Source organism: Aptenodytes patagonicus, chromosome 2 (assembly GCF_965638725.1).
Source record: "Aptenodytes patagonicus chromosome 2, bAptPat1.pri.cur, whole genome shotgun sequence".
NCBI lineage: Eukaryota > Metazoa > Chordata > Aves > Sphenisciformes > Spheniscidae > Aptenodytes > Aptenodytes patagonicus.
In genome coordinates this window covers 4419212-4443312 of record NC_134950.1, presented here as the reverse complement: position 1 = coordinate 4443312, position 24101 = coordinate 4419212, and the positions used below count along the sequence as shown (strand labels likewise).

General features: G+C 39.4%; 1 protein-coding gene across 3 annotated transcripts in view; it reads right to left on the bottom strand.

Moving 5' to 3' along the window:
• Nucleotides 1-24101, bottom strand: part of TRAPPC9 (trafficking protein particle complex subunit 9) — a 549779-nt gene that overhangs the window by 214397 nt on the left and 311281 nt on the right. Inside the window, exon 22 of one of the 3 annotated variants that reach the window (XM_076329047.1) lies at nucleotides 9389-9430. The exons of the other annotated variants lie outside the window; for them this stretch is intronic. Coding sequence (XP_076185162.1) covers nucleotides 9414-9430 — 17 coding nt within the window. The 3' untranslated portion in view covers nucleotides 9389-9413. Of the gene's footprint in view, nucleotides 1-9388; nucleotides 9431-24101 lie in introns of those variants that run through there. 3 annotated transcript variants of the gene reach the window in all.

Here is a 24101-nt window from a genome sequence, read left to right as displayed (position 1 = left end):
TTCTTTCCCTGTCGTCGTTACCCATCAAAGCTTGATAGAAATAAATGTGAATAAACATACAACACTACAAACACTTCTGGCTCTGAACAGCACGGCCAACTACAGTTTCATAGTCAGCTCTGCCTGATAACAGAGAAAAGTTCTTCACAATTGTTTTTTAATTTTTGTAGAAATACCAAGAGGTGTTTACTTTAAAATGTATGTGGGCAGCTTAAGTACTAGAATCACACAGCAGTCACACTTGCAAAGCAGCAGTGCTGAAGAGAGGGCACCCTGCCTGCCGTCATTTCTGTAAGAACTTTCCTCAGATTGACAGAATTTGGCTTTCTCTTAAAAAAAAAAAAAAAAAAATCCACAATCTAAATATGTCGATGCATCTGGTAAACAGCTCGCACGATGGCCATTAAAATCCATTAAAATGGAATACTACTAAAAAATATTTCAGCATAAACTTTTAATACATTATGTTTTCTAGAGTTTTGTTCTGCCATGGTAGCATACACTATCATACTACTTAAGGAAATAGAGCAAAGGACATTAATCGCTCTCTACAACTACCTGAAAGGAGGTTGTAGCGAGGTGGGTGTTGGTCTCTTCTCCCAAGTAACTAGTGACAGGACGAGAGGAAATGGCCTCAAGTTGTGCCAAGGGAGGTTTAGATTGGATGTAAGGAAAAATTTCTTTACTGAAAGAGTGGTGAAACATTGGAACAGGCTGCCCAGGGAAGTGTTTGAGTCCCCATCCCTGGAAGTATTTAAAAGACGAGTAGATGAGGCACTTAGGGACATGGTTTAGTGGACATGGTGGTGTTGGGTTGACGGTTGGACTCGATGATCTTAGAGGTCTTTTCCAACCTCAATGATTCTATGATTCTATGATTCTATGAAATATAGCAGCAGTGATCAGACAAAGTTTTGGCTTTGGAAAAAAGGATCATAAAACTGAAATATGTCAACATTACTTCATTCTGATGACCAGACTAGTGCCACAGAGCAAACCAACAATGGGAAATTGCACTTATGTGCATCTAAATATGGGGAGTATCAGATGATAAGTAGTTAATTTGCTTGCTATTTTTCTGTCTAAAGATTTGTAACACAGTAATGGCTGCAGCAAAAAATCATTGCACAGCTTCATAAGCTTTCCTAAAAAAATGGCATTTTGCATTTATGAGCAACACCTCAAGGCTGATGGCGATTCATCCTTAAATCCCCATTTAATCCACAAAAGAGGGCCTGTACAGGCCATGGCCATGTGAACCTCTCACAACCTGCAGACTCAATGAGCCTCTGTCCTAACCAAGACAAACCACAGAGAAGATGAAGAGAGGTTACTTCAACACCTGCTCAATGGCTTTAAACTAAAGGGGGGTCGATTTAGACTAGATAGAAGGAAGAAATTTTTTACGCTGAGGGTGGTGAAACACTGGCACAGGTTGCCCAGAGAGGTGGTGGATGCCCCATCCCTGGAAGCATTCAAGGTCAGGTTGGACAGGGCTCCGAGCAACCTGATCTAGTTGAAGATGTCCCTGCCCACGGCAGGGGGGTTGGACTAGATGACCTTTAGAAGTCCCTTCCAACCCAAACTATTCTATGATTCTATGATTCTATGATTCAAGTCCCTGTTCTTTCTTGGTTGTAACACGACGGTGCTGAGAGCAATGTGCGGAAGACCAAAGAGAAGACCACCAAATTCCTTACATACAGATCACTGAAAAGCTTCTAAAAGAGAAAGATGTTTGGATATTGCAGGAAAAAATTTATAAGTTTGCTAAAAATATAGCTTGCTTACTAGGTTTCCACAGCAGGGAAACACACAGGGACCCATGCAGTTGAAAAGATTAACACATGATCTGGAAAATGATTGACTAGAATAGGGATGAATTTTTCTGACAACAGAAAATTGTTCAACATAATCAAAATCAAAAAGTTTACTGTGAAAAACTGTAGCATTGCATAAACCACCTAAGTGATGGAGTGATAAAATGGCAGCTGAAATGCAAAGGAAGGCAGTATAGGTCTGAAATATAATGCGAGCACTGACAGGTTCTTACTTTGTCATTACCACTCTGGAAAGAGATCTCGGATATGCGGTAGACAGCTCTATGAGAACTGTAAGATATATGAATGCTCAGCAGACAACTGTGCTGGTTTTGGCTGGGATAGAGTTAATTTTCTTCACAGTAGCTAGTATGGGGCTGTGTTTTGGATTTGTGCTGGAAACAGTGTTGATAATACAGGGATGTTTTCGTTACTGCTGAGCAGTGCTGACACAGAGTCAAGGCCTCTTCTGCTCCTCACACCACCCCACCAGCGAGTGGGCTGGGGGTGCACAAGAAGTTGGGAGGGGACACAGCCGGGACAGCTGACCCCAAATGACCAAAGGGATATTCCACACCGTATAACGTCATGCTCAGCATATAAAGCTGGGGGAAGAAGAAGGAAGGGGGGAATGTTCGGAGTGATGGCATTTGTCTTCCCAAGTAACCGTTACACATGATGGAGCCCTGCTTTCCTGGAGATGGCTGAACACCTGCCTGCCGATGGGAAGCAGTGAATGAATTCCTTGTTTTGCTTTGCTTGCGTGCGCGGCTTTTGCTTTGCCTATTAAACTGTCTTTATCTCAACCCACGAGTTTTCTCACTTTTACTCTTCCGATTCTCTCCCCCACCCCACCGGTGGGGAGTGAGCGAGCGGCTGGGTGGTGCTCAGTTGCCGGCTGGGGTTAAACCATGACAACACCACAAAAGAAAACAGCACATAAGATATTAATAAAGAATGGGATTGGAAGTAAGAGAGCAAACACTAGTGTGCTACTGTACAGAAATCCATGGTGTGCCCCTATCTCAGGCACTGCAGGCAAAGCAATCTCAAAGAGAGCAGAACAAGAAAAAAACAGGATGACAAAAAAAAGATGAAACATGGCACTTTTAACATGAGAAAAAACTAGTATTTTGATTCTACATCTGGTAAAATAGGATCCGATACAGACGTATAAAATCACAAATATAAAATAAAGATGACGAGGGAGCAATTCTTTTACAGTTCCACATGGCACAACTGGGACACGAATGAAGTTATCGAGTGACAAAGGTAAAGCAAACCCTAGAAAATACATTTTAGAAAGCAGAGCTGAACTGTGGGACTTCACCACCACAGGATACTATAGGGCCAAGAGGACAGAGGCTCAAAAAGAGATTAGGCTAATTTGTGTAGCATAACGCCATTAGCAGCTATTAAGTTCATTGTAGCTGCAGGTGAGAAAGTCCTGAACCTGCTTGTTCCCAGAAGCTGGGAATGTAAATCCTGGACATGTATATACGGGAAGGGAAAGATCACCTTGTATTGTCCCTGCTCCTCCTGAGCCACCAGCCACTGGCTGGGATTAGAAGACAACTGGGGCCATTAGAAGACAACTCGTGGGACAGATAAATCTGTGTCCTCCGCCTGCATGGCTGCTCTCATCGGTTATCTGGGCAGGTGAACAAACACCTGCCGAAGGGCCCAACCGCTCAGAAGATGAACTAGAGTGTCCCAAGGGGAACACAATTTAACTGAAAATCGACAGGACACATTACACAAACCCCCATCCTCCTCCTCCCTCCTTTTGTCTGCAAAGGAGAATCTGACTTTTGATTTAATAAGTAGTTACCGCACAGTTCCTCCTAGTTTCAGTACTCAAGTGCTGTGTGATCCTTTTACTTTCCTATTCAGTTTACTGAACTTCAGATATCACAAATATCTCTTCCTGTTCCTGGAGAACTTCAGACGGTCACTTCTTTCCCAACAGAATATTTAAGGTCAGAAATATAGTTCATGATACCAAATTGTCTAATGCTTACAATCTGTTTCTGTGTAAAGGGGATCATTTTTCCATGCAATATTAAAGGAGAAATATAACAAATAGCAAGGGCTGGATAAATAGTCTTCTCTCCCAATTTAAAATCTACAGCATTTTACACCAAAGTAATTTTAACTGAAAGGAAAATCTAAGTGGTCATTCATCACTGGGAAGAAATGCTGTTATTAGTCTCCAAGTCTAACAGCTAAAGCCTGTGAGAGACCGTCACTGGTCCCAACAAGTCAAAAATACTTTTTTTAAGTACTGATATAAAATTCTGGTGCTTCGTACTTCCATTGTGACAACTTCCAAGAAAATTTTAAACCTGTGATACACATTTAATAACATGGATACCTTACAAGTTGATAACTTCTGTTGACACTTTATCTTTTCCCCTCTTTTCCTTTAATAATATTTTAATTACAGAGGCTGATTTTAAAGTATCATTTTTCAAATCTTAGAGTACTGCTAATGCCTAATAGGTCTGCAAACACTCTTCTAAAGAAGATTTCAGGGTTTTTTCCTACTGTTGCAGTTGAGCTTAGATGCTTAAACAATTTGTAGGTAATTTGTAGGTAACTACTTCAGAAAGATGACAATTAAAAGACAGTTACTTGGAGACTGCTCGAATTCCCATTTTTTCCTTTTCTTTTTTGTAATCAATGTGCAAATTTAGGAATATAAAACCAGAAGAGAATTAGAGAGAATGATACATGTATAAATAAAACAGGCAGTGTGGTTATGCTCCCCTTTTTAATAAATGCCTTTCAAATAAATAAACGCTATTAAAATGCACCATTATAATTTGTCTACAGTTTTGTCGGCTTCATAATGGAAATATATCTTCTGAGGGGATCTGAATGTCACAAGGAAAGCAGGCATCGGCCTGGCTAGAGGAGAAATAAAGACAAGGGAAGATTGCTAGGCAGGGGAAAAAGGCAAGAAGCTTGATATAACAAAGGTGATGGACACCGCCTAAAAAGCTAGAAACAAAGGGACTATGAAAAAATCAAAGTATATGTAGAATAGTCTGTTTCAAACTACTAGAGGAGAAAAACTTTTTAAAGCCAATAAAATATAAATTACAAGGCAGTAAAATGAAAAGCAGGAACCTCAGAGGCACACCTAAAGCTTCTCACCTGATGATTCAAGCTGACATCGTCTTTGAAAGTCCAAGTTCACTATGAAAGAATTCCAGTAAGTGTTTAAAAGAGTGAAATTTGAAATATTTCCATCTAGTAACATAGCAAACTTATTTCTATTCATAAAAATCACACTATCATTCAACACATCCAGTACCAGTTTATTTATATGGTAAGAATAAGGTCAACCAACTTATAACGTGGATAAGAAAAAGACCTTTTTGAAGTATATGTTATCCATTACTACAACAATTCTGAGTATAGTTTCCAGCTTGAACAGTTACTTGTTTCAACACTGTTCATCATACAATTTCAGAGTTCATTTTATCAGCAGTCTTTAATAAGAGAACATCAATCGAGATGCAAACTTCATTGCAACCACTAATAATTATATATTAAAGGACTAGAGGAAGAGGCACTCAGGTATACCAGACAAGAGGAAGGTAATGTCTCTCAGAAGACTTAAAAAGCACCTAAAAGTCTGCAACAAAATTGATGACATCAAAAGTTTTTATATTACTAAAAGATTTTAAACCACAAGCCTTAAAGCTTTATGCATACATTTGATGGCAGAAGGTTAAATGTAGTTGCAAACTCTCATGGTTTTCTACGCTGTCAAATGCAAAACAGCCAGCTATGTAGAGACTGCTCTGAAGGATTACTGTCTAACATCTGTGCCCTAACAAAAAAGGAGAAGGCCTTTTATATGCGATTGTCATGAAAGGAGGTTGTAGTGAGGTGGGTGTCGGTCTCTTCTCCCAAGTAACAAGCAATAGGATGAGAGGAAATGGCCTCAAGTTGTGCCAGGGGAGGTTTAGATTGGACGTGAGGAAAAATGTCTTTACTGAAAGAGTGGTTAAACATTGGAACAGGCTGCCCAGGGAAGTGGTGGAGTCCCCCTCCCTGGAGGTATTTAAAAGACGTGTAGATGAGGCACTTAGGGACATGGTTTAGTGGGTGGTGGTGTTGGGTCGATGGTTGGACTCGATGATCTCAGAGGTCTTTTCCAACCTCAATGATTCTATGATTCTATGATCATAAGTAATGAGCTAAAAAAAAAAAAAAATAAGGCTGTCAAATCACCTCCAGCTGCAGTTTTATCACACTGCATATTCTGAGTTAGCATAAGGACCAAGTCAGTTAGAAGGATGAAGAAAAGCCCTGATGTAGGAGAAAAGATTGACTGATTGAATCATTGATTGATTGATTGACTGGAGTTTATGCTTTTCAAAACAGGAGCGCTCATAAGTAACATCCATGCCACTTGGAAGATGTTGCGTGCAAATCCTCCATTTCAAAGCAGCCTTAAAGAGGCACATTTCAGAAGTCAAATCTTATCTCAAGAGGGACTTGTACACAGAGACATTTTAAACATTCACACGGAGAGTAGAGCTTTCCACAGCAATCAAATTGTACCAACTGATGAAGAAATCCTCAAAATCCCAAACATTATTTGAAAAGCACTATAGTTTTCAGAACAATCAAGCTGTAGCTTGTAGTCATTTCAGAGTCGATATTTACGTGTCACTTCCGAATTTCATAAGCCACAATTTCAAAAAAAAATGTGGTATTGTCAGTATAGCTCAGAGCAACTCCAACACTGTAAGAATAAGCAAGTTTTACATGTTTTCTGCATAGTACTTTTCAACAGTATAACATTGTAATAATTTTAAATGTTAATTAAGAAAAAATACTAAAGACATCTTACTCCCTAAACCCAGGAAACATCATTCACTACATAAGCTGATGGCCAAGCCATCTTAACACGTGGCATCAAAGGTGAAATCCTTGTTGTCACTCAACCAAAAATCAAACTCTTACCAACTAAAGTAAAACCAGGATTTCATCTCTGAGAAGATCAAACTACACCATGGGACAGATGACATGTTCCAGTACATGGAAACATTCAACACCTGAGGAAGCGCTTAGAAATACACTGTCCAACATTCAGAAAGAAATTAAATTGGTTTTAAGAAAATAATTCTCGTTTTTTATTTATATGAAGGATGGTGGACTGAAAGCTCAGCAGAGTGTTAGTTGCTGCATTTTTGCAAAGCTAATTAAAAAAAGGAGCAGTAGGGTAAAGTTCCCCTTTGCCACAGCTACAGTCGAGTGTCTCCCAGGAGTACGAACATTCAGTAATTAAGAGGGTCTAATCAGCTCCCAGGGCCCACCTCACCATTTCATTTTCTTAAGACTGCCAATAAAGATGCCAATTACAGCTAAATATGACAGAACAAGATATGCTCTTGTGAAGTACAAAGAAAGATCACAGTTGATTTCAAATTGGTCATCAAATAGCTAATAAATTGTAAAGGGCTTTCATCGCTTTGATTTTGAATACAAAAGAGTAAGCTGCATACAAAAGCTTTCAGAGCAGTTCTACCACAACTCAGCCAACTCGGCAAAGTTTGGAAATGTGATAAGCACATTATTTATTCAAAGAAGCGAATAATATTTTAAAAGATACGTATGCTAAATTTCTTAATTCTCCCCAGAATATCACTAGTGGAATCGCTAACCCATACCATCCTAAAAGAAACTGTGAAAATTGAAGTGCGATGATAACCACAGCATTTCACTTTGTCTTCTCCAATCAGCCTGGTCTGTTCTGAAAAATAAAAAATAAAACCCCCCACATCTTACTTGCTCTACTTATTGCCAAAAGTAATCTGTCTTTACACACTGGGCAATTAAATATTGAAAATAAAAGGTACTGACATTATTAGAGCTTCATCCCCCTGGCTGAGTAGCTGTACAAGTAATGTGCAGAGCCTGCAATTTTGCTTCTACAGAAGAAAGTCGTATACCCCTTAAGGCTGCCACAGCACAACTGCTAATTTTGAACACCTCTCTTACAACTGGATCAGTAAACTCCAAGTGGGGATGAATAAATAAGGTAGGTGGTGGATTTTAAAAGGCAAGTGAAACAAAAATAGAAGGATCTTTTTATAGTAAGAAAAGCCTGGGGGAGATCTCACTACCTCTTTTCCCTGCTGAAAAATGCTATTTGCTTTTTAATTAAAGCTTTTTCAGTTTCTTTTTGCGGCCCAGTTTTCTCTGAGCACCAGCACGTCTGTGGAGATGAAAAATGCACAGAGTAATGAATTTTAGATTTGGAAGAAGTCAGCTCTAGAAATAAAAAAGGCTTCCACACATAGCCAAGATTTGAAGGTGAAGTGATTTAATGGCTGACTCGACTCATTATAATTATCATTATTCATGTTGTGGTGCCACCCAGAGGCTCTGTGTTAGGCACCGTACTAATAATGTATTTTCAACAATAAATCTGTTTGCAAAACTATGCAAGGATTTAAAAGACCAGGCAGACTTTAAGCAAGAAGAAGAGCAGATGCATGGCAAGAAGATGGGAAATGAAGCTTCAGTGGACAACTACCAAGACGTTAGCCAATATGGCTTTGCTTGTTTAAACAGGAAAGTAAACTCTTCTAGGGAAAATAATCTGGTATAGGTCACTGTCCCAGGGAGCAAGGGAGAGAAGGCCCCAAGGGTGACGCATCCCTCAAATACTGCAGCAAGGTACCCACAATAGCATGGGATGAACCGATCTCTTACTCCTGTGTTGTGTATCTTAACATTTAAATAGGTATGGCAGAAAAAGCACAGAAAGAAGGAAATAGAGTATACACCAGCAAGTTGAGGAGGGGTGGGAAGTTCAAGGATGAGTAGTTAGGAGCAGGAGGCAAAAAAAAGCCGGAGAGGGCATGATGAAAGGCACTTGGAGCAAGTGAGGTTGCTGTAGAGCAGTGTGAAAGGCTGGTATTAAACTGCCAGTCAGAAACGTGGATAGTCAAAACAAAAGAAAGCTCTATGATAATGCTGGTGTAATGGAATGGCAAACGGCAATTTGGGCAAAAGGCAGTTTGGTGCTTCAAGTCAAAATCTTTAGACTTTTAGTTTGAGATTATTCCTTGCCAAGTAACCATGCTAGGCTTTCTTCATAGCAAATTTAGCAAAGCTCTTTGCTGACAGCTGCCAATAACCTTTCTTATTCAAGAAAACCCACTCTTTACATAACTCTCAAAATTAATAATTAAAAATAATTACATATGAATTATGATTAGACATACCCCAACAAGATACGTGCGTCAGAGTAGTAGGATGGGGCATAGCTCAAAAATGTGTATAGAGGAGGGGGAGGTGTCAAGTTATTGTCAGCAAGAAGTGGTTTTTACGATGTCTCAAATTCTCCAGGTCATATCCTTCACTATGTCAATCACAGAGCTCATGTAACCTTCTCAGGAAAATTTAGCTGTGATACAACCGACATGCAACTCCATTTTGTCAAATTGACAGAAATGTGACCCTAATTGCAACAAAAAAAGTCAGTAACTTGCTATGATGCCACGGCTCTGTCCTTGGGAGCTCTGCAAGGCTTAATTATGTTTAGTAGTTATCCTCGGACTCTCTTCAAAGGATAGTCACATCTATGATGTAAACAACAAGAATTAAGTTGTTTTAGCTTTTGTAGTAACCAGATGCAACTGAAGGAAACAATAATTACACTAAAATAATTCTTACACCAAAAAGCATGCTATTTCACAAGTACCTTGGGGCTCAGCTGTAGGACAGTAAAGCAAAATATTCTATATTTGCCATGAGAATCCAAACTCAGCAGTAGTGATATTAATGTATATTTTCTGCTTCATTTCCTTTGAATTCATCATTGTTCATCATGTGCAAGGTTTTTTCAGTCCGTATTTGTGCAATCAGAAGGCTATCAAGTACCAAAAATCTCTAGGAGAACATTTAACCAGACACACGTCCATTTATTCTCAATGGCACAGCGCTACCGGCTAAATAAAATATAACTGCAGTCAGTAATTCCCAGTCAGCCCTGTAAGGATACAAGGTCAATTATTTCATCCTTGTAAATTAAAGGCTGGAAACAGCATACCAAATAGCTAAAAGCCTAACAACAGACAGGCTGTTTTCATTACACTTCATATCAATAACAGTTGTCAAAATGAAAAGAACTGAATTCAAGCTTCATTTGCTTCCTACAACCCATTAGTAAATGTGTAAGTTTCTGTTTTGATAGGCGAGGGAAGCCTTTATAGTCTCATAAATGTAAAAATAAAAGATCTAATTTATTCACTCATCAACAATGGAGGATACAGCTTGACAAGTTTATATGCCTGAACACACACCCACCAATTAAAATGGTGAGGATGGATGATCACATATGGCAACCTTGCAAGATTGTAATGAAAATTAGAAGATCTTGAACCTGAAGAAGACATCTGCTCCATCTCCTTTTCCCACAAGAGGATCTTGTTACACCTAATCATTCGTGAGACATTTCTGTCTAGTTGGATATCAGGGGCTTCCATGGTAAAGCCACCACGGCCTTCCTAGACAATCACTTCCATAACTTTGCCATAACTTACTATTTTTTTCAAATACCCTGTATAAATCTATTTTACTGCAGCTTTATTTCATTATTTGCTTTAACCAGAAACACAAAAAATCTGTTCTTTTTGTCCTTCTCTTCTTTTTTACAGCAGATGTGTTGTGGTTTAACCCCAGTAGGCAGCTAAACCCCACAGAGCCACTCACTCACTCCACCCCAGTGGGACGGGGGAGAGAATCAGAAGGGTAAAAGTGAGAAAACTCGTGGGTTGAGATAAAGACAGTTTAATAGGCAAAGCAAAAGCCGCACATGCAAGCAAAGCAAAACAAGGAATTCATTCACTCCTTCCCATCGGCAGGCAGGTGTTCAGCCATCTCCAGGAAAGCAGGGCTCCATCACGCATAACGGTGACTTGGGAAGGCAAACACCATCACTCTGAACGTCCCCCCCTTCCTCCTTCTTCCCCAGCTTTATATGCTGAGCATGACGTCATACGGTGTGGAATATCCCTTTGGCCAGTTGAGGTCAGCTGTCCCAGCTGTGTCCCCTCCCAACTTCTTGTGCACCCCCAGCCTACTTGCTGCCAGGGCGCTGTGAGGAGCAGGAAAGGCCTTGACTCTGTGTAAGTACTGCTCAGCAATATCGAAATCATCCCTGTATTATTAACACTGTTTTCAGCACAAATCCAAATCATACCACCATACAAGCTACTACGAAGAAAACTAACTTTACGCCAGCCAAAATCAGTAAAAGAGGTAACATACTGGGGGGCTGTTATGTACCTCCTGGTCTTCTGTCAAGTTAAATAACCCCAATTCTCTCATTCTTCCCTCAGATCATGCTGTGTAGATGTCTAATCATAACCATGACTGTACTCTGAATTCTCTATAATTAGTCTATACCCTACTGGAAAGGCACACCGGAGAATTAACAAAGTGCTCCCACCTAAACTTAGTAGTATGTCCTTGTTCCTATAAGAATTCTTACATTTTTCAGTCCAGTTATTCAAGCAATTTTGAATTTTAATTCTGTATTCTGACACACTTGCAATCTCTCCCAGCTTCCTTGCATCTGCAAATGTAATAAGAATGCCTTCTAGTCCACAACCTGGGTTGGTAATGAAAACAGTCTTTGCTGAGCTCCATTCAACATACCCTTCCAGTCTCACTATGAATCACTCATAACTGCTTTCCATAGGTGGTTTTCCAACGAGTTCTGCAATCGCCATACAGCAGAGTAATCTAAACCATGTTTCTTCAGCTTAAAGTGTCATGAGAAGGAATGTGAAAAACCTTACTAAACCCGCAAAACACATTATCTACTGATTCTTCTCTCTCTGTAAGGCTTGCCACTTCCTCCTGAAAAATTAGACATTTCTTTTTGACTACTTCCTGCTCATTGATCTTTATCCCCTTGTTTGAGGCCTTTGATTATTCTTTTTTAATTCAAAAGAATAACAATGGTTTTTACTCTGTATAATAGTTCCAAATGATGCAGTGGATATACCAATATATCAGAACCTGTATTACTATCGGTTTGATGAGCAGCACGCATACACAATTTACTAGAAGTGCCAAACAACAGTTCCACACGGAAAATTTAGCTGTTCTAAAGAGCAGAAAAATGACACACATTATATTCTTTACAACCCAATCATGGGAAATAGGTTGTTGGCCACTTTAAAGTGTGAGTGCAGTGCTCATTCTTGGTGGACTTCAGGTTTATGTCTCCTTTTCTGCACTGCATTATGGCTCTGCCATATGAGACTCTTTTAGAAAGATAGTAATAAATGGCTTTGTAGGAACATTGATATTTTTGTGAGTCAATGTTTCTTGTCTGCCAATGACTGTAGATCAAACCTGCTGAGTGTGCAATTAACAGCCTACTTTTCCAATTATGTACCCTCACAAAAACTCAAGTTGATATAGCTGTCATAAAGAACGAACACAATACACTGTACCTGAACAAAGTACTATATAAAAAGATACTTTCTTTTAGAAATATCTTTTTCTTTTTAGAAAAAGATATTTTCTAAACAAACAATAGCAAAATACAGCTACCTTATCTGAAAGCAAATAGGTACCAGGACAGCTGCTAAGTATTCTTGAAATACTATTTCTTTTTAATGCCATATCTTAACCAGGTTCTTATTAAAAAGTACCAAATGTCTTTTAGCTGGTAGAATTGAAACAGAAAATCAAAGAGAACAAGAAGCAGGAGTATAGCAAACAGGTAGCCATATCCTAGCTCAAAAACTGGGATTCCCTAGGCCTCATTATAGGAAAAATCTGAGGGCAACTCTACATTCACTGTAGAGTAAAATTTCCATGAGAATATTAAGGAGAAATGGGGAATGTTACTGCAGAATTATTTAAGAGCTTCCTTCTTCCTGCCTGTATACACATCATATCTATGAGCAGAGCTTTATGAAAGTGCAGAAATTTTAGAAACTGCAAACTCTTTCCTGAGACAGAAATTCAGATGAAAGTGAGAAGAAAGGAAAACATTTTGTCCTGCTTTTGTAAATTACAATTTACACTTTTAAGAACGGAGCGAACAGGAATTCTTATAGTTTCACACCACAAGCACAGGTCTCCTATAACACAGCTCATGCAGCGGAGCTTGCAAATCCAAAAGGAAGGGAAACTTTAGTTTTTTGCTAGTGAATACTGAGCAGCATGCTAAGAAAGTCTATCTTCAAGGCAAGAATTTTTGATGGAAGGTTGTTCAGCACTGCACAGGCAGGTCAGAGGAAGTCTATGAAAAGCAGTAAGTATTGGTCCCCAGTTGAGTTTTTTCCATACTTATTCCAGAGTGCTCAAGAGTGTAGTAGTCTTCTATAGCATAGTCTTAACACCTCCTTGCAACAGTAAAAATTTACAAAAAGTTTGAGTAAAATGCCAGGAAGGTCAGTACATTTCACTGTAGTCATAAGAAAATGCCAAATACATTAACTGGAATCTCAGAGGTTAAAACTTCATGAAGGAAACTTGGCACTTTTGATATAAAATTTCAGAGGTCAACCATAATGACCCATCTTGAGACATCTTTCTTTCTGCTCCCAAATCTTTCCCTTCCCAAAGCAAAAATTGCAGCAAAATAGAAGTAACATTAGTTTAACATACTGCAAGACCATTAAAAACCCAACAACAATCCTTCCTTGGATTAGCAAGAAATAAAAAAAAAATTATCAGTCGATACTTGCTTAGGATGACGTGTGATAGTGATCTGATTCTCATATGTGACGGCGATATCTCATCGGGATGGGTGAGAAGAAAAACTTTACTGATAAACAGTTGTATTTTTCATTAAATGTTTTGTGATGAAAGAAAGCAGGCCCAAAAAATAAATGTCCCATCTGTTTAAAAGCATGCGGTTATTATCCTACTGTAACAAATCTTGTTCAGATCCAAAAAATTATACACTTTAGTACTTCTCCCTGTGCTATAAAAATTAGTTCCAGGGGAAAAACAACTGACACAAAGTAATTTTATAACAGTGTGACATTTATAAAAAATTAATGTTTCTGTTAATTGATTGGCTGGGGGGAAATATGGAGACAATCCAGCTAAGTTTGAGTTTCATGACAATGCTTGCAGAGAAAAAAGGCAAAAATCCCTATGCAGCTGGCTCAGACTTGCTCGTGTGTACCAGGTTTCATAATAAAACAAGGTTTATTCAATCACACAGTCTCCGTATTCATTTGTCCCCTTACAGTCATTTTTTAAAAATACTTTTATTATTTCAACCAAATTTGACAAAATTGAGTAGAAGTTTTAGAAGTATAATGTTCTGAACAGCTTCCTGAAAAATGAATGCTAAAGAGCAGAGGAACTCCACCAATTCTCACACTAAGCTAAAGGCAAGAAGAAAGCAGCCATCTTCTAGCTACTAAATCCAACACTATGCTGTTAGAAAGACAAAATTTGCTTTAGTTTTCAACTACCCCCCTCCATCCCTGCCTACAAACTAAAAAAAGAATCAATCTCCCTACATCTTTGAAATGTCACCTCCCATCCTTGGTCAAATCTGGTTGACGTGTTTCCAAAAAAAAGGTAATCATGTTAATATAAAAAGTTAAAAATATCTCTTGGTTCAATCTTTCATCTTTTTTTTTTTTAATATCTTTTTTAATTTAAGCTCATCAAACGCAATAGCAGACCACATTTCCTTTCTTGTCATGGCTATGGTGATTGTGAACGAATGACAAAAATGTACATAATGAAAATGTGGGGTTAGAGTCTACAGTAGACAGGAGAGGGATAACATTCAGGGAGAGATTTAGCAAGGTTGCAGGAGGCTATAGGCAGGGAAAAATGCATCCCCATGTTTTTTCTGTTCTCCTCCCCTTTTCTTCATGCCTGATTAAGGAGAAAGCGTGAAGTATCTCTCAGATCCCTACCAGAATAGCCAATCTGGGTGAACAATAGCAAGTCATGAACTTGAGAGGGAAAAACTGACCAAAAAAGTTGGCTTACATGTGTGTCTACGGAATTTAAATAAAATATATACTGTATTTTTGGCATGTTAAGTGTATTTTAATAAAAACTATTTTCAATTCCATACTTTAAATACAACTTTTAATTTGGCTGACAATAGCTACATCTAATGGTAAGAGAGGTTTGCTCTTCACAGTACCCAAGAGTCCTGGACCTCCTACCGCCCAGGCCGGCACGCTTGCTACAGCTACAGCTTTGCCCCACTACACATCTGTATTTCTTCCCAAAAACATGCACACCACAATTTTGCTCCCACATGATGTTATGACATGGGCCAGAGGATACATCTCTGCATCATTTGTGCAGAGCACTCTGGCATACTGTAAGATAAAGCAAAGACAACATTACATGAATGCAAATAACAGCCGTTATGGGCTTTCCATTTTGTTTTCTAAAGTGTCTGAAACTGAAATGGGAGATATCAGAGTTGGTTCAGATCTGAAACACTGTCTGAAAGTCCAGCTTATAGGTCATAGCAACTTTTGTGTTCAGTTTTATTCTTTCACTCGGGGCTCAAATGAAAAAGAAAATTAATATTTTGAAAAAGTAAAAGGAAAAAACGCTTCCTATGTCATTTGAAAAAAACAACATATCAACATCATAAAACATAATTTTCTAAAACTATGTTGAAGCTTCCACTTTATAACCAACAGGAAAACTAGAGACAAGATGTGGGACTTGAAACTTTTCCTCTGCTGGCTTTCTGCCAGCTGTCTCCTCCTGTGCTGAAATTAGCACTAACTAGATACCTTCTGTTAGTTATCAATGACACATCTTGTATATTCATTTGGGGGTTCTTTTTAAAGTAGTTATTATCAATGCATTTTACTGCAATTATATCTCTCTCTTATGCTTTAATTTTTTTAAAGATCTAATTTGCATTTCATTTGTCACTTCATCATGACAAAATCCCATTTATTTAGACCCATATCACTATGAACTACGATAAATAGTTCAAAGTAAATTCACTTAGCTAAGCTATTTTACTAAATGTATGTAATTTGGACATTTTTTAAAGCAGACAAAGAAAATGCTACAACTGCTCATTACAATGGCAGTCTACTATAAGCAGGCAAATTTTTCTGAAAGCAGAGCTTCAGAGTGAGGTCGCTGTCCTGGTTTCGGCAGGGACAGAGTTAATTTCTTTCCTAGTAGCTGGTACAGTGCTGTGTTTTGGATTTAGGATGAGAACAAAGTTGATAACGCACTGATGTTTTAGTTGTTGCTAGGTAGTGCTTACACTAGCCAAGGACTTTTTAGTTTCCCATGCTCTACCGACTGAGAAGGCTGGAGGTGCACGAGAAGCTGGGAGGGGGCACAGCCAAACTGGCCAAAGGGACATTCCATACCATGTGTCATCATGCTCAGTACATAAACTGGGGAAAGCTGGCCGGGGGGGCCGCTGCTCGGGGACTGGCTGGGCATCGGTTGGCGGGTGGTGAGCAATTGCACTGTGCATCACTTGCTTTGTGTATTATTATTATTATTATCATATTATTATTATTATCATTTTATTTCCATTATTGAACTGTTTTTATCTCAACCCACGAGTTTTTCTCACTTGTGCTCTTCCAATTCTCTCCCCCATCCCACCGGGTGGGGGGGAGTGAGCAAGCAGCTGTGTGGTGCTCAGTTGCCGACTGAGGTTAAACTACGACAGTCACGTTTGCCAATATTCTGCTTGAATCTGGGAAAGAAGCCTTACAGAACTTTCGATTGATAATTTCCCTTCCATGGTGATTGATGGTGACCTTTCTGCCAATGTACGAGATATCATTTGCAGACTGGAGATTTCTTCCCTAAACATTCTACAGTGGGTTAATAACAATATTTTCACGTGCACTAAACACAAAGTACCCATCTACAGCATCCCATTATACATCACATTTCTAGCTCCAAACTGTTTTGCCACCTTATGACATATTCTCAATTCAACTTTTTCTGTTTTCCCTTTCTTTTTCCAAGGGGAATCCATGATGCTAATGAACAATTGCAAAATAAAAATCACAGATTAAGTATTCTCTCATCCTACCAATAAATGACAGCTTCAAGTCACTGGTTCAGCATCCTGCAAATCACTAAGGAATTATTTCAACTGAGACTACGTGGGTATGTTACAAACTATTAGACTTCATACAATACACATACTAGACCATCATATTTAGACATAATAGAACATCATCTTTAACCTTTGCTTTGTCTACGCAAGCCACTTGACCTCGGGTAACTAATGACTTCCAAACCTGTAGAGCAGACAAGCGTCCTCTTATTTCAGGAGCTGAGGTTACCAAATGACCTGAAAAATTTGCAGAACTACGTGTTTCCCCAGAAAAATTGTATCACGAGGGGAAGCATCGACCAGCATTGTTAGACTGTAAAAGACTGTCACTTGAAATTCATCATAATTAAAAATATTGTTACAAATTCATACTTCAGAGAACACGTTGAAATTATACTCTCTTCTTCCAGGTCTTATGAAAATTGATTTTTAAATAAGAAAGTAAATATTGTTTTCGCTAAGCCATCTCACCCTTCACGCAAACGACACAATTTGCAACAGGTCTGCATGGCTGGAGCACTGCAGTAAAACTCCTCTGAGCCTCTACTGGGTATCTGGGTTTTATTCGAAGTGTTAAGAACTGGACTGCTTCATAATGAAAGTATGATTTCTTTATCTTGTCCCTTTCTGACAACTTAGGATGCAAAGAACATAATGTATTCTGCAATAATCCCTTTTTCTGTGCTATGCAAACTTGCAAATGCATATGCAGATTCACCGCTTTCCCTTTGACATCCCATACTGATAAATGGATATGACTTTTCTTCTGCAATTACTATTTTTACAACTGTAGTTGTATTTGACATTTACTTAAAAGCCAGAGGCACTCACAGCCACCCTCTTCCATCTTATCTAGACACAAAGCCCTGAACTGAAGGAGTCGACACGTAGCTTAGGAAAGACTGAATTAATGTATACAAGAACCACCTGCTTTGTGTCTCCAGATCTCTCTACTTATATCAGAGCTCCCGGCAACATTGTTCAGCTTCAAAACTATCCATTCCCATTGTTACCAAAATCCTCAGTAAAAAACATCAGTGGTCTGAAACCAGCGAATAAAAACTATTTCCATTTTTATGTATATCTCATCCATTTCTATTTGCAATCAACATTTGAAAACTATTTTTTTTCCTTTTTCCCCTTGCAAGAGCATACATTTCCTAGGAGTGCAAACCCTGACAAATTTAAGGTAAAAATAATAAAAACCAGATGAGCACATAATATAATGCAACATTCACTGGGATGAGTACAAAAATATATTTATAATTTGTTTATATTTTATGAGCAGGAGTATTTTGTTATTGCTTTGGGAACCAGGACAAGCACTTTACTTGATGCCTCTCAAAACCAGCTTAATGCAGACATTAAACAGAAAGAGACTGAACCAGCTCCCGCACTCATACCCCATCCCTTGACTTCGTAGGAACGTTGTTTTTACTTCTACTGATGCTTACTCCAGGTAACGTCATTTTAAGTTTCTAAAACAAAATAGCACACACATCTCGTTAACAAACCATGCATCTTCCAGTCTAATTCTGAAAACTACAATTTCCCGTAATAGTGATGATTTATTGGAATTCAGATGCGCAGGGGCCTCAGTTTAGGTTTCGTATACGGCAATCCTGCAGGAAAGGTTTGCTCAGGGGTCCCAAACGTTAATGGCAATTTTGGGGATTCCCACTCCACGGTGAAAATCATATTACTATGGCTTCACTCCAACAAAATACATGTGAAAGAGTAGCTTTTTTTTTTCTTTTTTTATCCTCCTCTTCTTTTTTTCTTTTTCTTTTGCTTTCCCTCTTTATTTGCAGTGCTGCAGCTGCGCAGCTTAGTGTGCTCAGCAAGAACTTTCAGACGTGAGGCTTATGCAGCAGTGTGGGTAAACCTGTTCTCTTGTACTGAAAAAAATGTCAGGACGTAATTGAAACCAGACGACCTGTCACTGATGTCAAAACTCTAGTACATAAATTCAGGAATAGGGAAGCCAGCCAGTACAGTACAGTAATCGAAAGCTGAGTTCATCAATATTTTGCAAATTTCTGATTTTTAAAAAAATCTTCAAACTATTTTTGCAGACATTGCCAAAGAACTTTGTACATATGCTGTATTATCATCTCCCTAACTGGTAATGACATTAGAATGAATCTGGGAGCGGTGCTGCACTCTCTGACAGTCGTGCAATTTTAAACCTGGAAAGAAGAAAAATATACTTTTTTTCATGTCTGAAGAATCCCCCTAGTTTTTACATTGCCTGTCAGAGAAAGGCCAGACTTTGTGCCAAGCTTCTGGAGCAAGGTATACGAGTAAAACGCAAGGTGTATAGGAATAATCGCCACTCAAGAGATCAATCTCACAGCTGAGAAGGGCTCTGATGGGAAACAATTGGTTGAATATGAACCCATTAAACATACCACTGGCAAGACCAAATTTCAAAGCCCACATTCATGCCACAGCTGCACACAGTGGCTGTTAACCTTCCATTTTGAAGAGAAACTGCCGAGATAACCATCGTATTTGTCCACACTGCCAAGCGGCCACACAGACTACACGCACGCTGTTTAAAATACTGCCAGTTTTATAAAGGTTTCCAGTATTTAAGACCGTTTTCTGGGTACAAAATCACTAATAATGAACCAGAATAAGATGGTTACTTGACACCAAAGTAAAATCATCTCTGTAGTCTTTCACATGTTGCACTGCACATTATTACAAGCAGCAACACCTAACGACTACCTAAAAAATTCAGCATTATGCACCAAACAGTTTGACCAAAAAAATGACAACTTCAGCCACTATCAAAGACATCTTTGAAAGAGGTTAAAAAGTAACTAAAAAACAATTGATGGACGCTTTTGTAGAAAAACTTACCATGATACTTAAACTAGGATAGAGCTCATTTGAATTCTTCTCTAAAGTAAGAGTTGCTTTGTACATGGGAACAGACTGAACACTGACCCACAAGGGTATAATAGAAAGAAGAATCTTTTTTTCCTGAAAGCCTCTTCAGTCTAAATTTCTTGTCTTGGATGAAATATTGCTATAGTAAATTGTAGACTTGCAAGAATATGTTGTAATAATAAAAGCCCAATTTGTTGTAAGAGCTAGCAGGGAAAGCAAGGATGAATACAATTGCAAATGCAGACGTGAAGTGAGACAGGACACAACCCTCAGAATTTCTGGTGGAATTTCCACCAACGCTACCTTTTCCTACAATATGAACTAGAAATTTACTTTAAATAAGAGTTCGCTCAGAACAACTAGATGAGAAAGAATTAAAATAGAGGTTGAAACAAGTCTTGCTGCCTTCTCCAATTGCTCTTCTTTCTGAATTTCTCCTTTCTGAGTGGCAACAGACTCGGCCCATTCCCATTGGAGCTACAGGGGCTGGCTGAGCTTCTCCTTTTTGCAGCAGCCTCTGCTTCAGCGAGGTGACCCTCTGCCTGTCCCCCTTTGCAGGAGGAAAGTCTCCAAAATGAATCCCTTTCTCATTCAGAGAGGAGTGATCTTTCTCTGCCCATTAAAGGACTCCACATTGCTGCCCAGCTCTTGAACAAATACTGAACAAATAAGTTCATATTAGAGTTGTGTAACAGGACTGCTTTAGGATCTCCTGAACCTATAATAAAACCAGCTATTCTCAACCACCTCTCAAGTACTCGTTAATTCACTGTAGAATCAGCATCTTTGCTAACAGCCCTCCTGCTTTTGAAATTGCAAACTACATTATGAAATCTTAAATTTGGGCAGACCCAGTTTCTATCTGAGAACTGCACATACAAGTTTGCGATGCGAATAAAGTCAGCAGTTGGTATAATAGTTCATTTTATTGCAATACACATTTTCTCATTTAGAAATACGTTATAAAGACTCTGTGAGTCCTTCCCGTTTCCTTAATTTATTGTAAAATCTGCAACCAAAACACTTTTTTTCTCTCTCTCACTTCATGACCAAGCATCATGAGCATATGGCAATGCAGTGTTTTATGTGACTGACTATCACGCTAGTGTCTGAACGTTGGACTTGGCAGCAGATGTAGGTGGCCTAAAGCGGAAGCAGAGGACACACGGTCACTCATTAAGGTTGTGAATGAAAATAAGATGTTTCCAAACAATTTTATTTGAGAGCAAGATCTGGTAGGCTGCTGTTTTAACATCAGCATGTTCTGACTGTGAAACAGCTGCCTTTGGCTTAAGTTAAAAATCGCCGGAAAAAATGGAATGTTAAATTGAAGAAAAAGTAACCTGTCACCAGTGAATCATTTATATAACAAATACGATTTTGTTGTCCCCAGTTTCCTAAAGTTAGGCAGGTGCCTGGATTTAAGCCCTGGACTAAACCACTAGGTCGAACTTCATTTTATAAACTTATCAAATTTGATACATATGATGGCAAAAATTAAAGCAGAGAAAATGCCAAAGGAGGTGAGGGTGAGCTAAAAGCTAAGGTTTGGACATAGTTATCTGCTGTTTTGCTCCCATGGGCAGTACCAAGTATGGTACAGCAGTACCACTTCATGCCCTTTTCATCCATATATCCCCTACACTCAAGCAGTCAGCCATGTGTGGTTTCTAACATATTTCAGGAAGAACTGATTCTTGATATTATGCATATTTCCACTTTCAACTTCTATTCTGTCATCTCACTTCCTATGAGAGGAAGAATATGCAAAAATGTAGACATAGAAATTATTTTTACTATGGACACAGAAAGCAACAGAGCATAGAAGATAAGCTCTCCTAGTATGTCACGAAAGAATTTGGTACAGACAGAAACAGTAAAATAAACAGCTTAAAGTAATGCCTTTTGTGATAGTTTCGCTGCAGAGTTACAGACTGCACACAGCCAACAAAAAAGCCTAAGACAATGCAAGTCACAGTGCGCCTTAGTGTGCACCAGGATAAGACGCCTGAATGAGCATCCCTAAGAAAGAAGAATTAGCTCAAGTGTGAGACTGCTTCTGGTTTTAATTCTGATTTTATTACAGGTCTCCTTCAGGATCTGTCTCTACAGATCTGTCTCTTCCCCATTTATGCACAGGGTAGAAAGAACTACACTGTCAAATAGTGATTTATAAATTGGGGAAGCAGTGGGAGACTTCCTATAAGTCAATTTTCCTGCAAGAAATGTAAGGGCAAAAGCAATTTTTCCAATAAAACAAGAGAAGGGTTGGTCTTGCAGGATAAGGCACAGAATGAGGAGCTGACAGATAAGGACTTTATTGCTGTGCCTCTGATTTCTTGGAGCAGAATTTGGGAAGCTTTTAATATGCAGTGTCAGAATTTTCCCTTACAAATACCAGCAGAACCCCAAAAGGACTTGAGGTCTGGATACCCTTATTTTATTTAAGAGGCCTATCAAGACACTGTACAACCTAAAGACTCTGATAATATTAGACTGATGCTATAATTATTAAATAGTTCTTACCATGAAAATTGCTGCATCATAGAATCATAGAATCATAGAATAGTTTGGGTTGGAAGGGACCTCTAAAGGTCATCTAGTCCAACCCCCTTGCAATGAGCAGGGACATCTTCAACTAGGTCAGGTTGCTCAGAGCCCCGTCCAACCTGACCTGGAATGTTTCCAGGGATGGGGCATCCACCACCTCTCTGGGCAACCTGGGCCAGTGCTTCACCACCCTCAGCGTAAACAATTTCTTCCTTACATGTAATCTAAATCTACCCCCCTTTAGTTTTAAACCATTACTCCTTGTCCTGTCACAACAGGCCCTGCTAAAAAGTCTGTCTCCATCTTTCTTATAAGCCCCCTTGAAGTACTGATAGGCTGCAATAAGGTCTCCCCAAAGCCTTCTCTTCTCTAGGCTGAACAACCCCAACTCAGCCTTTCCTCATAGCAGAGGTGTTCCAGCCCCCTGATCATTTTTGTGGCCCTCTTCTGGACCCGCTCCAACAGGTCCGTGTCTTTCTTATGCTGAGGACCCCAGAGCTGGACACAGCACTCCAGGTGGGGTCTCCCCAGAGCAGAGCAGAGGGGCAGAATCCCCTCCCTCGACCTGCTGGCCACGCTTCTTTGGATGCAGCCCAGGACACGATTGGCCTTCTGGGCTGCGAGCGCACATTGCTGGCTCATGTCCAGCTTTTCATCCACCAGTACCCCCAAGTCCTTCTCGGCAGGGCTGCTCTCCATCCCTTCATCCCCCAGCCTGTAGTGATACCGGGGGTTGCCCCGACCCAGGTGCAGGACCTTGCACTTGGCCTTGTTAAACCTCATGAGGTTCACAGGGGCCCACTTCTTGAGCTTGTCCAGGTCCATCTGGATGGCATCCCGTCCCTCAGGTGTGTCAAATGCACCACTCAGCCTGGTGTCATCTGCAAACTTGCTGAGGGTGCACTCGATCCCACTGTCTATGTCATTGATGAAGATATTAAACACTACCGGACCCAATACAGACGCCTGTGGGACACCACTTGTCACTAATCTCCATCTGGACATTGAGCCGTTGACCACTGGATGCCACCATCCAACCAATTCCTTATCCACCGAACAGTCCACCCATCAAATCCATACCTCTCCAGTTTAGAGAGAATGATGTTGTGGGGACTGTGTCAAAGGCCTTACAGAAGTCCAGATAGACGACATCCATAGCTCTTCCCTCGTCCACTGATGTAGTCACTAAGACCTCTCTGTCAAAGTGTGTTCACCTTTGCTGAAAAGACCTCCACTGCGTTTCTCCCAGACCAGAGACAAATGTCAGTTTTATTTCTTAACAGGCAGTCAGAAGTCAAAAGAATTATGCAAGGTCTAGGGAAAAAAAACCTGGAAATTTATGGAGGCAGAAACGAAAATACAAGAATTTGGCAATCTATTCAAAGTAAGGTGGTAGCAGAGCTAACACAAGTGCTCCGGGCTCCCAGGTCTGTGCACAGACTAAAGCATGGCAATGCCCCAAACGTGGAAGGTACGTATGGGAATAATGTGAACAAGCCACAGAGTTCAACATTAATACTTCTAGGTGTAAAATTACTCAATGCCCAAGTATTTAGAGAATTAAAGCTTAAATTATCAGGTAAGACAGTCCATTATGAAGCATTTTGCAATTAAACATGTATGTCTTTAATATACTTTCCATAATATGACTTGGACTAATCTCTACTACGCATGCTTGTCACCCAGAGTGGGTAAACAACTGAAATCTAGTAAATTACACCTCAGTTGGGTCTATTCTG